We start from the raw sequence: 19,290 nt of genomic DNA on the forward strand, positions 1-19,290 counted from the left end.
ATATGTAGAAGTATTAAAAATGTAATACATACTATTTTGGGATGCAAACAAGAATGCTTTTTATTTTTTTGTATCTTTGTTTATTTTGTTCATATGTCTTAATAAAATAAATAATAAAAAAATACGACAGCGAGATATAATGCTATAAACCAGACTGAATGTAAAAATAATGATTTTTAATCATTCAATTGACTACATATCTTTCAAGGTTCGGTAACCAGGTCACTAAAATCTCGATCACGGAACATCTGGCACCCAAAAACTCCATCAATCGAAAGCTAACCACGCGAAATATTGTACTAACGAGAACTCGAGTGCCAGATGTTCCGCGATTGTGATTTTACTGACGTGTGCGAGATGGCTTCTTGCGGAATAATCCGTTTACCATCTTTCAATTGTAGATTCTCAATCAGCGTTTTGCCAGTTGAAATTTTAACGCGTGCTTTGAATTGAAATTAAAGTTAAAACTTATATAACTTGGGTAAAATTGCTTATTTACTGTGATGGATATGAAAATATCAATAACCAAACACGGTCCAAGGATGCGATGTGGCTGGATTGATTTTGCCGAGAAAAACACGAACGCAAAAACAAGAGTCCATCGCACAGAGCCGAACATATCGATTGGCCGAATATGTATGTCAGTCGAGTATAGGTTATATCGTGTGTTATAAGAAGAGTGGTCCGCTTCGGCGCTCGCCGGCCACCGGTTGCAGCGAAAAGTATGAACGAATGGCGTGAAGGAGCGTGGCCATTGCCATTAGCATCGTAGTGGGCAATCAGCGATCGGTGGCCATACACATACGCATACGCAGCACTTTGCAGTTCGACATGGAGTCGTCGGCGTGCGGTCGTCTGGGTGTGGGAGCGCTCTCGTGGCTGCCATGGCTGTGTTTGTGTGCACTTTTGGTGGAGCCGGCTCGGGCTGCCATCGACCCCAAAACACTCAGGTGCTTAGGTGCGACGTACGATTCATTTCAATCTAATTATTGCGTTTGTGTCGTTTTGTAAATTGCGCAAAGTTCGCATTATCAGCTGTTGATAATGGATAATGGAAGGCATACGTGGCCCGAGGTCGACACGAGTGCCAACCGTTTCGCCGGCTAGCACACGTCACGCGTTTGTGCGCCACTTTTAATTTTGTTTCAAACTTTTATTCTTTTGTTTTTTTTTTCAACTACGGAAGGGATGGTTTTATGGCCAATTTTATAATATCAATGTATTTTTTCGATGGGATTGTTTTTAACTGACCGATCCAATTTTATGCGAATCATTTCTAAATTAGGTTTACCCATTTTTTTTCCGTTTAGAGAGTACCTTGAAAAATCTAGTACAGAGTACCTTTTGATCGGGGCTACGGTTGCCTAGTGGTGTCATGAACCAAAAAAGAGAACATTTAACAAAAAAATTTTAATTTTTACAAACCTCTTATGCATTTCACATGGCTTTTTACATTTTTTCTTTATAATTGTGCCGGTTATTATTAAAGTGAAATAAGTCATTTTTTTCCGTTTAGAGAGTACCTTGAAAAATCTACTTTTGATCGGGGCTAGGGTTGCCTAGTGGTGTCATGAACAAAAAAAAAAAGAGAGCATTTACCAAAAAAATGTTAATTTTACAATTTTCTTTTTAATTGTGCTGGTTATTATTAAAGTGAAATATGTAAATCATTTAACGCTTTCACATACACTTCAACCAAATATAATATTCGATTAATATATTAATCGAATAAAATACACTAGTGTTGTGCCTGATGAAATATCATCGCATATTAAGTTATAAAATAAAAAAAATTTAAATAAATGTGTCGGTCCTGTGTTCGATGCGTACTCGATTTTTTTTTTTTAATACCTTTTAAATATATTTAATTTAATATTTATATTCAATTGTTGAATTTGAAAAAAAAAATTGTAAAAACTACCCACCTATTTACATATATAACACCAATAGAAAAATTAATTAATTAAATAAATTTTCAATAGAGACTATTGCCCTAGAGGAGTAATTGGTAGCTAACAGTATATATAGAAGTTTTTTCTTGATCTATTATTATGGTCGTATTATATACATATTAGAGCCGGGATTAGAATTTTTGTCACCTGAGTCAAACAGAAAAATTTGCGCCCCTTTCCAATTTTATTTTTCATTTTTAATAAGCAATTCGTAAGCAAAAATAAGATATTACACATATAATACTTAAGGGAAGGATTAATATTAATTTATTTGGGGGATGATAGAAGGCTTGTACTTTAAAAACATGATATAATATGTAAAATATGAACATTTTTTTTTTTTTAAGATTAAAATATCAGAAATAAAATATCCTTATTCAATATGTTCAATTAAAAAAAAAAATCGGATGTTTGAGAAAGCTTGGTGTAGAATATAAGCTCAATGGGCCACTGTTCGAAGAAGAGTATCTTTAAAAGTCTTCATTTGTACATATATGTAATATGTATTCATAATAGATTTACATTTTTGCTTGTGATGAGTTGGGATTTTTCAAATTAATCATTACTGATTTTCTCATCAGAGGGACTTGCAAGGCTGAACAATTTTAAAATTTTGGATCTTTAGTAATATAGTTCGAATAAGAAATCCGACAATTTAATAGAAAATAATCGAATTCTGTGACAGGCTTGTTGCAAGTTCATATAAATGCTGATTGCCGGCCTCAACATTTAACATTAGTGCATCCAGCTTGTTAAAAACACAATAATATTTTAAATGGTTCTCGGCTAAAGATAAATAAATGCCTTTGGCGGAATTGAAATGTAAAGCATTTTACTTGCAGTCAAAAATTGTGTTTCAATAATGCATTATTGGCATATTATTTAATTAATGTTTTTTTCCAAACTTACGAAAAGTCACGGAAATGAAAATTCGACCTCGATTTCGTGTTTAATACGCATAAATTTTTTTAGTTGATAATGTATGTAAATATTGAACTATCAACAAAGATTGGCTCAACAATACCTCATGTTTGTAGATCTGAGACTCAATGTTTCTATCATGTTTAGGCCGAATTGAGGAAAGACTGCAATCCACATAAGTAATTTTTTTACTATCTACAACTTAATCAATCTTTTTAGTATAATATCAAATTTAGTAATAACATACAACAACAACAATAACACCGTTTTATTTATTATTATTGAATTGTATTGGTGCAAAAAATATTAACGAAATTGCATATTATGGGTTTGTTCCATTAGGTAAAGCTACATACATACATATGTACATATATTTACATAAATTTTATTTATTTATTTTTTAGTATGCCGTAATATAGTTGATGAGTTTGAATCTGCCATCTCTAAATTAAATCCCAAAAAGATGGTAGAGGTGAGTAAAATTTAAAAAATCATACAAACACTATTCAATTTATTATAACAATGATAAAAATTATGCATTGTTTCGCTTCAGATTGGAAATTATCGGCTAGATGAAACTGGTAACATACACCAAAATAAAGTGCCTTTGTCTAGATCTCAAGTTCACCTGTCTGACATGGTCGATGACGTGTGTAAGTTTGGCCGCCCGATTAAACACTCAATTTTAAGTATTCATGCGAATTTTATTTCTCAATGATTCAAAACTTTTCAGGTAGTAAAATGACGGATTACGTCCGTGTCAGATATAAGGCCACCCAAAAACTGGCCGTCATGAAGATGATGTCGGACACTGGCGGCATGAATCCAGATTTCAGTTATACTGATTTCGTGACTGATGACGATCTCAATAAAAGCTTGGAGTTTTATGTAAGTGCATACATAATGATCGATTTGTTTTAGTCGTCGTTGTTACTTAGTGGTTGTTACTTATTTGTTTTATAGTGTGAAGAAATTGTCGGAGAAAATGAAGACCAATTGGTTGAAATTTATGCTAAAAGACCAACCGATGAGCTACCAGATGGAAAAATCAAAGTATATATAATATAAATATGTTTTTATTGATTGTTTATGAGTTGATTATAGTATATATATGTTTTGTATATTTTAGTTCTGTGATGAATATTTGAATCTTTGTGAAGATTGGATGTTGCCGTCGGAAGAAGATCGCAATTGGAGTCCTGATGATGAAAAGAGTAGGGGAGCCAATCCTTACGGCTTCGGTGGAATGAATATGCCTCCTAATAATGACTACGAAGATGACGAAGAGTTGGAAGAAGACGTGGGCGAATTAGAATTGAAGGCGAACGATAAGGAAGAGCTTTAGTTCCGATTCATTTTGATGGATAAATATTGCATTTTCAAATTGTAGACTGAGAATTATACCAATTATTAAGGTTGTTCTTGCCATTTTTTGGTTTGAATGTGTGCTAAAAAATATATACTTGGCTTTGTGTTGCACCAGTTTTAACTACTTATCATAGTTTTAGGTATTGCGTATTTTGCAATTGTTTTAAATTTGAGTTTGGTTAGGTCGATGTGGCTGAGATTTTTTTACGATATTAAACAAATAGTTTTTATACTCAAGAATTCATATACAATATATTTTATTCGAAAGTTGATACGGTTTCACAATTTAAAATGTAATGTTTGATACGGTTGTGTCACAAAATAAATTTTATTTGTTGTTTTAATCGTAATGAAGATTTATTTAAAATAAAAAATATATATATTTAAGCCGTCTGCGTAGACGGATTGTGATAGTAAAATTTAAAAAGAAAAATTGTACTTTTGATTAAATATAAGGGCCAGTAGTGCTATAATTGTGCATTCCATATTATCAGATTTAATTTTTTCTTCCATTATTTATTATAAATCTGAACAAACATGCCTTTATTTAAATATATAATGATAATTAAAATGTTATATACCTACATATATATATAAATGTGAACAAAAATATATTTTTCAATATTGCATTTTGCCTGTAATTTTATTAAATGTTGATATAATACATATAAAGGATGCTAAATAAATTCTACATTTACATTCTGAAATTCAAAACCTTTTATTTTTGCTTCATATAATATAATATGATATAAACGACAAATACTATCCAATACACAGTACGCTAATTGTGTGTTAATATTTAACAATACACATAATTTTTGCTTTGGATTACAATATGACAAAATAAACCATTTTCAGCTATGTATACACATAAAATAAGCTATTTTCTCATCTAAAGTACATATATGTATGTATGTATACGAGTATAATTGGAATGAATGTATGTGTGTGTGTATAATATTTTAATGTTTACCGACGACGTGGAATTGTTTCATAATACGAGGTCGAATAAACAAACTCTACGTACATACATAAGTTTACTAGCAAGAATATACATATATAAAAAATAATAATCATAATCTACATTGCAGTCTTTGTTCGAAAAACGCAAATTTTCTCACGAAAATCAATTATATTATACAATAGTTAAGCTAGTTGAAATTTATTTTGCATTTTTGAGATCACATACATAATAAATTCACAGATAAAAGAATAAATTTAGCAAAACTAGTATTTGAATTGTTTAACTGCAAAAATAAAATACACTTTAATTGAAATGTTTAGTTAATTCTACAATACAAAAATATATACCTAATAAAAATGCTATTAAAAAAATATCATATTAATATTTCAGGTGGAACTCGTAAAATGTTATTACCGTCAGTTTTAACCTCAAAATTATTCATATTTTTTTTCAGGTTATGTTTGAATATATGCTGTATATTATGGAAGGTCTTATAAGCTCAAATTAAGCTGATAGATAAAATCACCAGTGGTCCTATAATGGATCACTAACTCTGTAAGATAATAAGCTTCACTGGTATTTTAAAATATCAATTCTTCAATCATACAAACTTAATTCTCCACACTAAATATACTAGTCTATATCAGCGGGCTGTATCTAAAAAATAGCATTAGTATGAACGTATGTATGTCTGCAATAATATAATAGCTTACTAGTAATCAATAGAATATAACTTGATTTTTAACTTAACAACTAAGCCAACTACTATTACAGACTGGTTAATTACTGTGTTTTCTATGAAGAAAAAGGGTATTCAGAACAATCATGCCCAGACGAGTTCCACCAAAATGATGCATTGAAACATACATAGTTAATACAATCACTTTTCCAAATCTTTATTCTCAGGCTTTGAATGGTCATCGTCAGCTTTGGCACTTCTGTATCGCTTCTTGCAATTTTGTACATGACAACTTCCAAGATCGGCAGCCTGCGGCAAATCACTCATTCCATAATGACCATAAAAATCTTTATCTACGCCTAAACTGTCCTTACGCTCCAATTGTGATTCCATGATACATTTTTGACAGTTTTCAGACGGGTGCTCGTTGTCTTCGGACGACTTGACGTGCTTACAATTTGTTCTTTTGATCTCGTCGCATTGAAAATCATCCATTTTTAATTTACTGATATGGTTAATGTCGTTTGAATTGCTTTTAGAAAATACGCTTAAATTCTCCTTTTTGAGATCCACTTGTTGAATTTGGAACGGCAGGCGGCTGTATGCAAATTTTGCATCGTTGCCTTCTTTTATACCTTTATTGTTGAATCCGATGATTTTTTTATATAGAGAACCACTCTTTGAACTCACACTACTATCAGTCATATTACTATCGCACCGATTACTCTCCTTTGTAAGGATACAGTCATCAAAGGAGCCACTATCGCTCCTTGTGGCCGAACACTAGCTTCCCACCGAAACCTCGCTCGGTGATGCTGTGGATTGTCGATTCGCTTTCACCTTGGATATGTATGTGGCGACTCGTCCGGACCAGTCGCCCATTTGAATCGAAGATCGGTAGAATTTGGTCGATGTTTTGTTGAACACGGGCAACAGTTCGTTGGCTTCGTCGGAGAGAGCCTTTAAAAAATGAGGTCAAATAATTTTAATATGCTTTTATGAGTGCCGTTCATATCTTTGCTGAAATGTTGCAATAATGCTTACCTTCATGTATACTATGGCGTCTGTTCCGTGGCCATCGCAAGACATCAGCATCAGATCTCCGTGGAAATAGCGGGCGTATAATCGCGAGATTGGAAGTCCATAACCGTAACCTATAAATAAATTTGAAAAAAAAAAGCTATTATAAGTTAAGTGATTTATATTGATTCTAAATTTTGAATTTGTATCATACATACATACATATGTATGTAATAACATCTAAAATATTTTTATAGTGAATTTTATATGAAATTTTGGGAAGAAATACAGTAATTGGCCGGTCTGTAATAGTAATCGGCCAGTTCACTTTTTAATCTAGTAATAAAAAGAGGACCATTACAGGCACGTGACGTTTTTACGTAACTCATCACCCAACGCAGAACCACCCTCATCAACCATCAATCCATGTCTTCGCCTGTGCCCACAAGCCTTGTCTCACCACATACGTCCACGACATCATTGTTTTAAAATCTGTTGTCCACCTAGATTCCACCACGGTACCAGATTCGGGGCAACACCACACACACCAGAGCGGATGGTCCACGACCACAAACAAGTCATATTTTGTATATATGTATATATTTTTTTGCAACATTGTAATTTTTATTTGTATCGTTATCACTAGGGGGGGAGTACTGTAGGGGGCCTACGACATGGTCGATTTTCTTTCGCCATCTTGTGAGTTCGGACCGATCCGATCATGTTGCTAGCTACTACTTTACTTTCTTCCCATCTGTCATATAAGCAGCGTGTTTACAACACTACCGTCATTTCATTAATTTCGTCATCATATGATAAACTACTACGAAGCGACCAATTATTGTATATTTCAACTAGTATACACATATGTAAAGTTGTAATTAACAAACACGAAGAAGAACATTCACAGGAAGTGTTTATTTAATTTGGCATATGTGTAATCGATATCTGGAAGTATTTATATCAGTTTAAAAATAAAAGTGTCACCGGCAAATACTAGTACATATTTGAAATGCCAATGTTCTTGACAATGTTTGCCAATTTTGTACATACATACATATATACGCATGTCTATAAACCAATTGTACTATAAATATATTGATAAAATGAAAAAGGTCGTTTAATTTATGAAGGTTCACCCCCCCCCCCCTGCAAGGAATAGATGCGGGGTGGGCTTTCATAAATGTAACGACCTTTATGTATTTATTTAGGGATGATGATAATTTATAATTAAAAATACAATCAACACATGCTGTTACATTACAATTGGTTTTAATGCCAAATAATACTAGCAAAAGATAGTGTGTACATACATATACATATGTGGGATTATATCGTGCGTCAATTGGGATATTATTAACTTATATCATCTGTATCACTAGATGTTAAAACATAAACATTGAGACATGGAAAGCGATTCACGTGCACGTTTATCCCTCAACCGATAAACACGTTTTCTGTGTGCACAATATTGCATGTGCCTTATATGTATATGAGCTCAACGACAAGTGGCAAAAACCCAAGCGTTTGCATTTATCGAACACGCAAATCTTACCCGCTATAGTGGTCTCGTGTTGGACGTTACCGTTGACGGAGTTAGTCATTTTAAAATTGCCTAAAGAGAAGAAAACCAAAGGAACAACATACAAATTAATATAAATAATCATTAGATTGTTCTTAAACAGACCTCAATATGGTTATCCAATATAGTTAAATGCCTGAATTCATTTCAGATATAAGGGAAACGGTACAGTTGTTGGCCGTGTGGAATTTGACGTTAAAATACAAGTGGTATTCATGTCCTCGATAGTGCTCCTGTTTTCCATTAACTGATAGCATTATATTATTTTGCAATCAATTAGCGCCAGTGCTAGTGTTTTAGTTCAAGTGGCCAATAAATGTAGCATTTCCCCTACTTTTCTTCACTCAAATCAAAATTCCTTCAGGAATATCATGTGTATGTATCTGCTAGTTGTTAATACCCAGTAATAAACAACACCTATAGCCAATTATCAAATACATATCTAATGAAATTATCTTAATTACTATTAAATATGTATGTTAAATAAATTTCTAAGGTTATAATTTTTTTATCATATACATACGTACATACGTCATAAGTGCCCTGACAGGAATTACCCCAAGGCGATACATGTTTAGATTATATTTGTACATAAGTACTAACAATTTTTCAAACATAATAGTACATAGAATAAAATAGAGACATCTATGGACAGTCAACAAAATTTTTGATACACAGCAAATTTGCGAGAAATATACTATGTAGGTAGCATTTATAAGATTCAACAAATTCGAAATGCTAATAACTCGAATTTGCGAGAAACTGAGGGGCAGGATACTGATTTATTGGTTCCGTCACAATAATAATCAAACTAGAAAAAAATTGGAAAATTCTAACAGGAGACAGCCGATCTGTGTTTTTAATAACCACAAGATCTGGCATTCCATATTACTTAAAATATATTATATTACTAAAAAATTCGGGAACTCTGGTGTACATAAAATATATTACCGGCAAGAGGAACTGTATGAGCGTCAGATTTAGACGGCTGTGGAGCTGTACTGTACATGTATTTGAAAAGCTGATCGACCACGCTTCGAGGAATACCACCACCGCGATCCGACATCTAAAAAGTAATCAAAAACGTATATTAAAAAGGTCTTAAGCAGAATAAGAAGAAGAAGAACAAATCAATACGAACCTTGACGCACACGTCTTCTTTACCCTTGACGATAGTCACTTCAATTGGGGGCAAAGCATCTTGATTACTGCCGTGGTGTTCTACGACAGCTCTCATAGCGTTTTTGAACAGCTCGAAGAGCATGTGATAAAGATGCGAAGGTACGTACACTATTCTTATTTCACTTGCAACACCCAATTCTGAAAAATAAGCAAAGTTTAAAACATTGAAACAAAGAGAAGTATAATTGACAGCTTCATACACAGTAGTTGGCCACAGATTTTGAGGTAAAAAGTGAAGCATTATTACAATTAGTTTTTTTTTTATATGATATAATATACACATCGTAGCTTTCAAGCCACCAAAATGATATTGAGTATAATCATCGGCGATTCGTGGCTTTAAAATCCGGTGGGGCACTAGCATGATAAAGCCCCCCTTACATATTTTTTTCCCCAAAAAAATGAACTTAATATAGTTTTAGTAACATTGTCATATTATGTTTGACAATTTAAGCATACTGTAGCGCAGGAACGAGGAGCCGCCGGTTAAGCGCATCAGGGATTATCCACCGACTAAAGTGCAGTCATGAGTGGACAATGGAAACCCCCAAATTAGCTTAACGGGACGCACTAAGTGGCGGGTAGAATTCTCAGAACTGAGAGCGCGAAAGTGTGAGACTGTGCGTGCCTGAGACCGTACGTGCCTAAACAATAGATAAACAAACGAATCGAGGAAGCTGTAATGAGGAACCTGTCCCTTAAAAGGAGGTACTTAGGCCCTATCAGATTATTCTGGAACGAGCGCTGGCTGCGCGTGGGCCTCCTTAATCACCCAATAAATGCTGTGAAGCGACTTTGGCCTTTCATTTGGATCCTCCACCCCACCCCTACAAAACAATAAAATATAGTTGAAATGTCGAAAAACGTTGACGGTGTCATGTTTTTTTCCGAATCGTATAGAGAATATAGATGACCGGAGCTGGCTAATTCTGCCCCAAAGAGACCTTTACGCAGCCAACTAAAAGCGACCTTCTATATACGGTAATACAGATCTTTTTTTCTCTGCTTCGAATGACTCTACACTCTACACACAGTACCACTCGCAAGTGCCAGAGTAGCAGGTAAACTGAAGCTGGCGACCACGGGACCAAGGCAGATAAGCGACAGCCCCGAACTGAATTACGAACCGGTTTTGCTCAACGCGTGGTGAGCGGGATATAGAAACACTTGTTGACTATTGACGAATGATGAGTCACCAAATACACAAAATTTATTTTCTTTTTTTGGTAGTTTAAACCAGCAAATTACTGCAGTTTCTCAAATAATATTCTTACCGTTTTGTTCTTTCAAGACTAATTCTGGAGAGTTGAGATAATACTGATCACAGAGGAACCTGGCATTTTCATAAGCGTCTTTCACCACCGAGCCCAAGTCACACACTGGGTCGATGCAACCGACTTGACGGCTTGTCAACAACGACGGTGGTTGTTGGCCGAAGAGTAGCGCTGAAATATTAATTATGAAGATTGCATACTTCAAAAATAAACTGCATATAATATATGGAGTGAGCACATGTTAAAAGCAACTCACTGTGTTGATTTATAAGCATTCTAATGGAGATGCGACTCATGTAGAAGCGATCTAGGAAATATTGCACCGAATTTTCAGTCTGATTGTCCACTTCGTGACTCTCTTTCAGTTCTAAAACACCCTGTGCCATTGTTTGGACTACGTCCGCATGCCGGTTGCGAATCTTCACCAGCGATGAGCAAAAACTAAAAAGAAAATAATATACAAATCAACAGAGTTCATATAAATTGCATGTAAGAGAAACGCTACAATTGTTGTTCGGTGTACAGTTATTGGCCACATAGATTTAAAATTTACAAAATAGCAACCCTGTGATATTAATGAGTCTTTTATTTTTTAGATAAGTATATACCAGGAGAAGTAGACCCCAATGTGCCTTCCTAGACAATTAATTATAAACATTGCAGCATTTTTATTACATAAATTACTGGATTCCGAGAGGCTGAAGAACACGAAATTAACAATTAATTAATGAATTAATCCATTGAGACATCTATGGATTTAGACTTGTGCATACATTTTTACATTTGTACATAAATCAAATTCAGATATGTATGATAGTGGGTAGGATGATTTTTGACAATTTGAGGAACCGTTTCAACAATGAAAATCAGATAAATTGGCAAACTCTAATAAGAAACGATGGACTTGGAGTCACACATATCCAAGTCTAACCAGCAGTATTAAAGAATAGCACGGAATCGAACCCAGTAATCTCTCGGTTCTAAATATAAACGCAACAACAGAGCCATACGGATGGCTCTACTGCTAGTTGGGTTTACTGCTAGCTGTAATATTTTGTATTGTCGTATCACATTCAAGTGGCCAATAACTATAGCTTATATTGAATGTAACTTACTCATGTAAAGTGGAATTGCTCGGGTCGTTCTTTTCAAACTGTATAATTTCATCGAACGACGTGGCATACCACTGGTTCACCATTCCTACCGATGGCATCCTCAGGAGATTTTCAGGCAGTAAGGCAATTTCCTTCATGATGTTTGCTAACCTGACTGGTAATTCTTTCCTGAGGAATACAAACGATTTTCTTTCACAAGCGTTCAGACCTAAAACAAATTAAAATCAAATTTATTATTGTGACTTAAAAATATAAAAGTATAAAGAGATGAATTAAAACGAGGCCCATGGCTACTACGGTGACACGGCGAAAATACACTGAGTAGTACATGGTATTTGTTTTTGTTTTAGATAAACATGAAAAAAACGCAGCACTTCTAGCCCATATATGTAAATGGTACACAGTCATAAAAATCATCCCCTGGAGTGTTTTCGGTGATACTTTATCCGGTTCGGTGATTACATCCCAAATTTGAATTGCTACCAGGATAATCACCGCTACGAAAATCGCTCGCGCGGTTCTGTCGCAAAGGAAAATAGCCGTACAGAAAACTACCCAAATATTGTACAGAAAACTGCCACACTTAAGTGTGTTTTCACCCTTAATTTCCAATAACAAACCCAATCTTCGGCGAAAATATATGTTGTCAGTACTGACAACAGATTTGTTTTAGCAATCAGCCAAACTTTGACGACTTCAGCTGGAGGTTTGAGTTTAATTTACCATACTTTTTCTAAGCTGTTACTTCTAAAATAAAACCTGTCGCAATTATAAATGGCGGCGACCTCGATTAGAACTTTTACGACTTGAAATTTATTACTGAAAATAAAGATAACAAACTTGGTGTTGTCAAATAACAAAATTTCCAATTTAAATGTGCCCATGTGATGGAACAACGAGTCATATGGTCATATCGAGGTCGTTGTCTTTAACGGCTCGGTCATCAGCGGGATTGATTACAATATTACCATTGTTCATTTTGACAACAATGGAATATTTGACATCGATCGACATAATGCGTGTGAATCGAACTAAATAATTCATACGTATAATTTATTGACGTTTAGACATCAGATGTTAAGGTCAGTAAACGGATTATTGCGCAAAAAGCGATCTCGCGCAAGTCACTAAAATCTCGATCACGGAACATCTGGTACTCGAGTTTTCATTAGTACAATATTTCGCGTGTGTTGGATCATAGTGACAATGACAACGAAGCAATGATGATGTTTTGAAGTACATACATACATACATACATAATATTGCCGGTGATGATTTCATGGTGTTGTTCGTGTGCGGAAACCACTATAAATGTTGTATGAATTCTTAATTAATCAACGTACAAACGTAAACAACACCATTCCGGTCATGTGGTCGGCGAGTGTTTACTTACATACATATATGATGGTAAAATTTGCATGCTGAATCTGTCGTAGAGCAAAATATGTTTATAAAGCTTGGTATAATATAATTTTTATGTAAAAATAAGAATAATACTTTTCATTAGATTGCGAGAGACGTGGGTGGTTCATAACTGGCTTATTATTCTTCTATCTACTATAAAAAGATGAATTTTTATATCTAAATCTACAGTTTTCAAAATTGAACTGCTGTTTTGGTTCGTCACATACAAATTACGGAACTTATGAATGTGTCCATATAGAATGTAGGTACTTAAGAATATTTTTCAAAGTGCTTTTAACGCGCAGTTTCCGGCTTAAGCTGTACTGGTATAAACGAACCGTAAGGGCGAAAACACACCGAGTGGTGTGGGACGTCACGTGTCCTTGGCTTCCCGCTGTGACCGTAAACAGTGGGTGTTCCCCAAACCGAATTTGGGTGAAGTTGCACGTGCAGAATGCATATGTTGGGGAAGTCACACATGAATGCATATCCATATGCAACCGACAAGTTTCTCCCACATTTCTTCAAATATGGGATTCACCATTATCGATCATTGTCAAGCAAGGATAAAATATCACCGAAAACACTCCAGGGGATGATTTTTGGGACTGTGTACCATGTATATGGGCTAGGGTTGCTGCGTTTAATTAGCTTGTTTAAAAGTATCTAAAAAAAAAAACACGTACCACGTACTGCTAAATGTGTTTTTGCCTTAAGTCGTAATTTGATATTTTAAATATTTCACTATTTACTTTACTATTTATGCATTGTTGTTTGATATAATTGTGGGATTTAGAATGATTAGGTTGGCACGCATGAGTAGAATGAATGATGAGGTTGGTAACATGTAACGCGTCGAATGAGCTAGTACGTTGTGGCGCTCCGTCAAATAAACAATGATTTAAATCGCCCAACGACTCGCATTTTACTCTACAGCCTATGTCTCCTAACAATCAGATTATTGAATATTTGAATACTTACAAATTGAGTATTGTATTGATGATGATATGTTGCCACTTTTAAAGCAATTAATGAAAGTCTACGTGGTGATGCGACATGTCTACACTACGACCACGTAGATAGGTAAAGGGAAAGGGGCAAGGCAATCAAGCAATGACCAAACATCATACATTGACAAGTAAAGTTTTATATATACCATTGTTTATTTCTAAAGCAGTTGCGCAAGTTTGCAAAACACCACATATAAATAGAAATGTTGTGTTTTCAAAATACATATTGTATAACGTTGATAAGAGCGACGCGTTTTATTGTCAGATGGCATTTGGCAATATGACAGATAAACTTATTTACAGACGCCGATAAAACAAATCGTGCTAATAAAGCTCAAAATTACCAATCAAACCGATAAATAAATCATAAAAGAGACACTCAATAAGAAATGATGTATGTATTGTGCTAACAAATAACACAAAATGGCGGCCATTAAAATTAACGCAAAGGTGCAAACATAGACTTTGGCCTAAAGTGCAGGTATGATTTACAAGTTAGTAGAGCAGTGTGAACAAAAAAATTAAGATCTGAGCACTCAGATGAATCACTGTCAGGTGCACAGGTTTTTGTTTACAGGTAGATAGGTGCTTGTACTTATGTACCGTTATGCAGGTATCTGTTCGAGTTTTTGTGAGACTTTTATTTAATGTGTGGGTTTTGAACTTATATATATATAATATTTATATTGTGAATACAAGACATGCAAAAGTTGCACAGGACCAGTTGCCCACTAGAAATGCATTAGCATCACTGCAGTTCATCGTCAAGGACATGACCGAGCCAGATACTTGACAAACGGGTAAATATTGGTCGTCAGTGGAAAATTGGCGACGATTATTGGAATCGTTAAAAACAACTTACCAACTTGAGTTATTGAAAATCGATAATTATTAGATTGTCAAGACCGTACCTCCTCTTTGGGGGCATGTCGTTTGGATAGAAGATAATGGTTCTAGAATTCAAATGATTAAATGCACATTACGATACTTGGAGTAGTCAATTGAAGTATAAAGGTTGAAGAATGCTTATCAAAAAGTAATTAGCATATCAATGTGACAGTGTTGACATAACATGTCAATGTGGCACTTTTGACGTTAACGTTTGATGATGAAAACGAGAAGTATTAGACCATTTCTATCTACAAACACTGCTACCAATGCATTTGGATATACATATGTTGGATGAGCTCCAGAAATTATGTATTCAAAAGTTCTAGAATATTTCTTTGAAATCATATTCAAATTGCATTGCATTTACAACCGTAGTTGCATTATACTGCCATGAATTATTCCTTCCCTAGTTTCCCATCTTTTTCTTTAGTACTCTTATCTAATTTTCTGTTACTACTAGAACCTGTTCCTGCTGTATTGCGCAGATTGAGCCTCATCTTATTTTCTGGATCGTGTTATCGATCTTTTACTTCCCTATACTTTTATGCAAGCCTCCTTTGTTGCAGACTTTCTTTAGACATCCTGAAGACGTGCCCTACCCATCTTTTAATATAAATATATACAGGGTTAGGGAATCAATTCAGTGTTCAGTAATTACTCAAATTTAGTAAATTTCATGAGTTCTCTGAGAAGTCTCACTTCCGCTTCTTAGACCTCGGATCTAATACTCCGTTAGAAGTACATACTTCGGTTTGAATGATTTTGCAAGTAGATACAGAAAACTATGATAATATCTGATCATATCATTAGTTAAGTATACATATATGTACTTCATTTCAAAATGGTTAAACCAATTCGAAAAATGATATCTAGAAACAAGTGGAAGCATCCCAAAAACAAAAGGTTATCTTTCCAATTGTAGGCGTATTTATAAATACTAAAGAAGTATACGAAAACAAACGTCATAAAAAGCGTAATTTCGATTACACTAGTCGTTAAATTGTTTTGACGCAATTGATTACTAATGTATCTTTAGATACATGTTTTAAAATAAAATGCACATCCAATTTCTGCGAAAATCATTGGGTCAAGCTGATTAGACTGCAGTACCACCAAAACATTCCGCTTATTTGTCTGTAGTTTTGCATGCAAATACAGAAAATGTGGTACTTGATGAGTATTGTATTTGCCCAGTTTTGCGTTCGCCACGTGCCGATTTATTTGCATTTGAACAAAACCAGCTGCTGAAGTTTGCACAAAGGAGATGATGGCATAATGAGAAATAGCAGATGCGTCGAGCCAAATCATCAATAATACATACATCACTACTAAAGGTAAAATTTAACAAAGAAATGTACAACCAGAGATCAAGTGGACAAAGGTTTTGTGTACAAAGACTAAATCTACTTGATAAAATAGTGAATGCTCCAAATTTCTAAACTCATGTCTTATTTTTGTATGTAAACAACATACACACATGATCCAAAGGTCAGGACAAATTTGAATTCTGCTCGCGCAAATCGTATCAATTTTTATCGTACAGCTCGAATACCATTAAATCATCCTATGTGCGAAAGGAAATAGAGGAAATTTTCCAACAGTATTCGTGGCAAAATTCCAGAAGCACACGAGTAAATGTACACACCCACCAGCCGGCTGGTGGGTTAGTTCACTTCAAATACCACTGCAAGCACAGCACGTGCGAGTAAAAATATATAAACCGGTGTGACCTACTTTTACTATCGCAAAATCGAGATAGCGACATATTATCAATGAAGTAAACAATTATTCTGATTTTGGAAGCAGACGTTTTAAGACAGATCGTACCTGCGTAGATTCTCTGTAACCTTGGGTACGAAATATGACACATATGTATTTAAGACTATCAAGATAAGTCGAGTAGTTTTTGACTGTTTTCTTGGGTGTATGGGTTTTTTTTTATAAACTTAATAATTACACAAGTTGCCTTTGTTCAATATTTATACAATTATTTCCTATTTTCGAGCAAGTACTTCGATTTGACAAACTTAATGATACCATTTATGCACGCTAATCGATTCCATGCATGGTATACATACATATGTATATGTGCAATTCAGTTTTGTGCAGTGCGCAAACGTGTAGGAAGGGGGAGACTATTCTAGAACGGTCTCTCATCTAGTCATTGTTCCCAAGAGATAATTGCCACAACCCAGAATATGTACAATTGTATGTATGTATCTAGCAAGAAACAAATATGAAGCTTTAGGTAGTAGCCTGTTTTGGTTTTAGTATAGCAAGTTCATAGATACATACTTACAGTTGGCAATCTACATACATAAGTGGCCATTGTCACTCACAAAAATGTTACATTTAGATCTTGGAAATGCTGAGAAGTATCTTTTCTCGGTGTGTAAACACTCTGTTGAATTCAACCCGTGCTTATTGTCGTCATATGTTGTAGAAACCATAAGGGTTCATCAATCTCAGCAAAAGTAATTCATCTGAGATGATTCTCGCCCTCGTATTTTTATTTCAATTGCTTCTCGTTTTATCCTTTTCATATTCGAATTTTCTTCTATTCCTCTCCTTGTTATGCAGCATGGACTAGTGGTTAATATATAGATATAATACTTTCAAACATAGTGGTCACAGGTTCTAGTCCCACTGGATGCTGTTGGCCAGACCTTGGTTTGCGACTCCAGGTCGATCGCTTCCTATCAGAGTTTGCTAATTTATCTGATTTTCATTGAAACGGTTCCAACGAATCGCCAGCTTCTACCCATTTCTTGCAATTTTCGATTTTCACTTATTCGTATAAAATGCTGCAAATTTCTCCATAAATGTCTGTATGATGGTTTGTTAAAATTAATCTAAAATAGTATAACTACGTTTGTAGTTGGCCAGGAAGACACATTGAGCCTTCCTGGTATATATAATATATGTATGTAACAACTCCATCCAACATTCAATTATTCTCCAACTTGAATCTGTCCATTGTTTAATTCGCTTTGAATATTTGCATACATTCTATCGGGTACCACTCGAGCATTTCCTTTGACCATTATTCTACTACTTACATACATACATATATAACTTCCGTTTCATTCAATCGATTTACATTATTAAATCTTGGATTAAAATGCAACTGACGCATATTTAACAGTTATATAAAAATAGAAATGCATTTTATCGCATAATACTGCTAACGTGTGCAGTTAACGTATTCTTACTGTCCGTAAACGACCTCGACCTAGATAGTATATGTATTTACATACATCAAACACTTTTAGAGACCCATATATATACACAAATATATATGTAAGATATAATAACAATCTAAAAAATAAACAAGCTGTCCGGTTAAGAATAGAAAAATAATCAAGAGTTCTCTTCATATACGTATTATATAAAAGTAATTGCACAACTTTGGAAAGAACGAAGCAGTATAAGGCCATTTATGTAATTGATTACTTTGCTGGAAATAAACAAGTTCGAAAAACAAATGCTATCGCAAATGTTGACAAATAGATATATGTATGCATACGTAAACAAATGCTAACGCAAGTCTTGTTTTCAATTTTTATCAGTCACATCGCAATATCGAAGATTTGCTCGTTTACAATCTCAAATAATCGCTCGTTTATCATACAACTTGTCTGACACTCATTTCCCATTGATATACAGTGAGCGACAAAAATAGGTACGCACATAGATTTCGGACAAACAGCGCGAAACAAACCTCTCTACCTGCCGTAAACAATGAGACCCCAACCTTTTTTTTTTTTTTACACAACTCCATGTACCGTTGGTTCAAAGATTTACAAAGCTGATGGTCAATTCCCTATTTAGTTTCGCGTTAACTTTGGTTGCAATAGCATCGCATCGGAAAAATGTCGTCCGCACGCCAAATGTCGACCGATGAAAAAGCGGTAATTTTGGCTCTTAC

General features: G+C 34.5%; 2 protein-coding genes across 6 annotated transcripts in view; one reads left to right on the forward strand and one right to left on the reverse strand.

The window, feature by feature from the left end:
• sel (canopy family protein seele) lies at window positions 1-4,945 on the forward strand. Of its 3 annotated transcripts, none has more exons than XM_077443089.1 (6): window positions 1-958; window positions 3,278-3,345; window positions 3,427-3,526; window positions 3,607-3,761; window positions 3,837-3,926; window positions 4,003-4,604. In XM_077443089.1, exons 1-6 carry the CDS (start codon window positions 832-834, stop codon window positions 4,216-4,218), a joined length of 756 nt encoding a protein of 251 aa, XP_077299215.1. In that variant the 5' UTR covers window positions 1-831; the 3' UTR covers window positions 4,219-4,604. The 3 variants fall into 3 exon arrangements, with proteins under 3 accessions (XP_077299215.1, XP_077299216.1, XP_077299217.1); XM_077443090.1 differs by having other exon boundaries at window positions 635-950; window positions 4,003-4,945; XM_077443091.1 differs by having other exon boundaries at window positions 824-965.
• Window positions 4,472-19,290, reverse strand: part of Pdk (pyruvate dehydrogenase kinase) — a 25,987-nt gene continuing 11,168 nt past the window's right edge. The window contains exons 2-9 of one of the 3 annotated variants that reach the window (XM_077443086.1): window positions 12,058-12,265; window positions 11,199-11,383; window positions 10,943-11,113; window positions 9,628-9,806; window positions 9,438-9,552; window positions 8,460-8,519; window positions 6,929-7,038; window positions 4,861-6,844 (exon numbers count right to left, since the gene is read on the reverse strand). In XM_077443086.1, coding sequence (XP_077299212.1) covers window positions 6,668-6,844; window positions 6,929-7,038; window positions 8,460-8,519; window positions 9,438-9,552; window positions 9,628-9,806; window positions 10,943-11,113; window positions 11,199-11,383; window positions 12,058-12,265 — 1,205 coding nt within the window. In that variant the 3' untranslated portion in view covers window positions 4,861-6,667. Of the gene's footprint in view, window positions 6,845-6,928; window positions 7,039-8,459; window positions 8,520-9,437; window positions 9,553-9,627; window positions 9,816-10,942; window positions 11,114-11,198; window positions 11,384-12,057; window positions 12,266-19,290 lie in introns of all 3 variants that reach the window. The other 2 variants (XM_077443088.1, XM_077443087.1) reach the window with 2 other exon arrangements.

Source organism: Arctopsyche grandis, chromosome 12 (assembly GCF_051622035.1).
Source record: "Arctopsyche grandis isolate Sample6627 chromosome 12, ASM5162203v2, whole genome shotgun sequence".
Lineage (NCBI taxonomy): Eukaryota > Metazoa > Arthropoda > Insecta > Trichoptera > Hydropsychidae > Arctopsyche > Arctopsyche grandis.

Bases quoted from the DNA above. Each gene is read 5' to 3' on its own strand.
- sel (XM_077443089.1), top strand. From the start codon at position 832: ATGGAGTCGTCGGCGTGCGGTCGTCTGGGTGTGGGAGCGCTCTCGTGG. The intron at 3,346-3,426 runs GTGAGTAAAATT...GTTTCGCTTCAG, and splicing joins ATCCCAAAAAGATGGTAGAG to ATTGGAAATTATCGGCTAGA. The intron at 3,762-3,836 runs GTAAGTGCATAC...TTTGTTTTATAG, and splicing joins ATAAAAGCTTGGAGTTTTAT to TGTGAAGAAATTGTCGGAGA.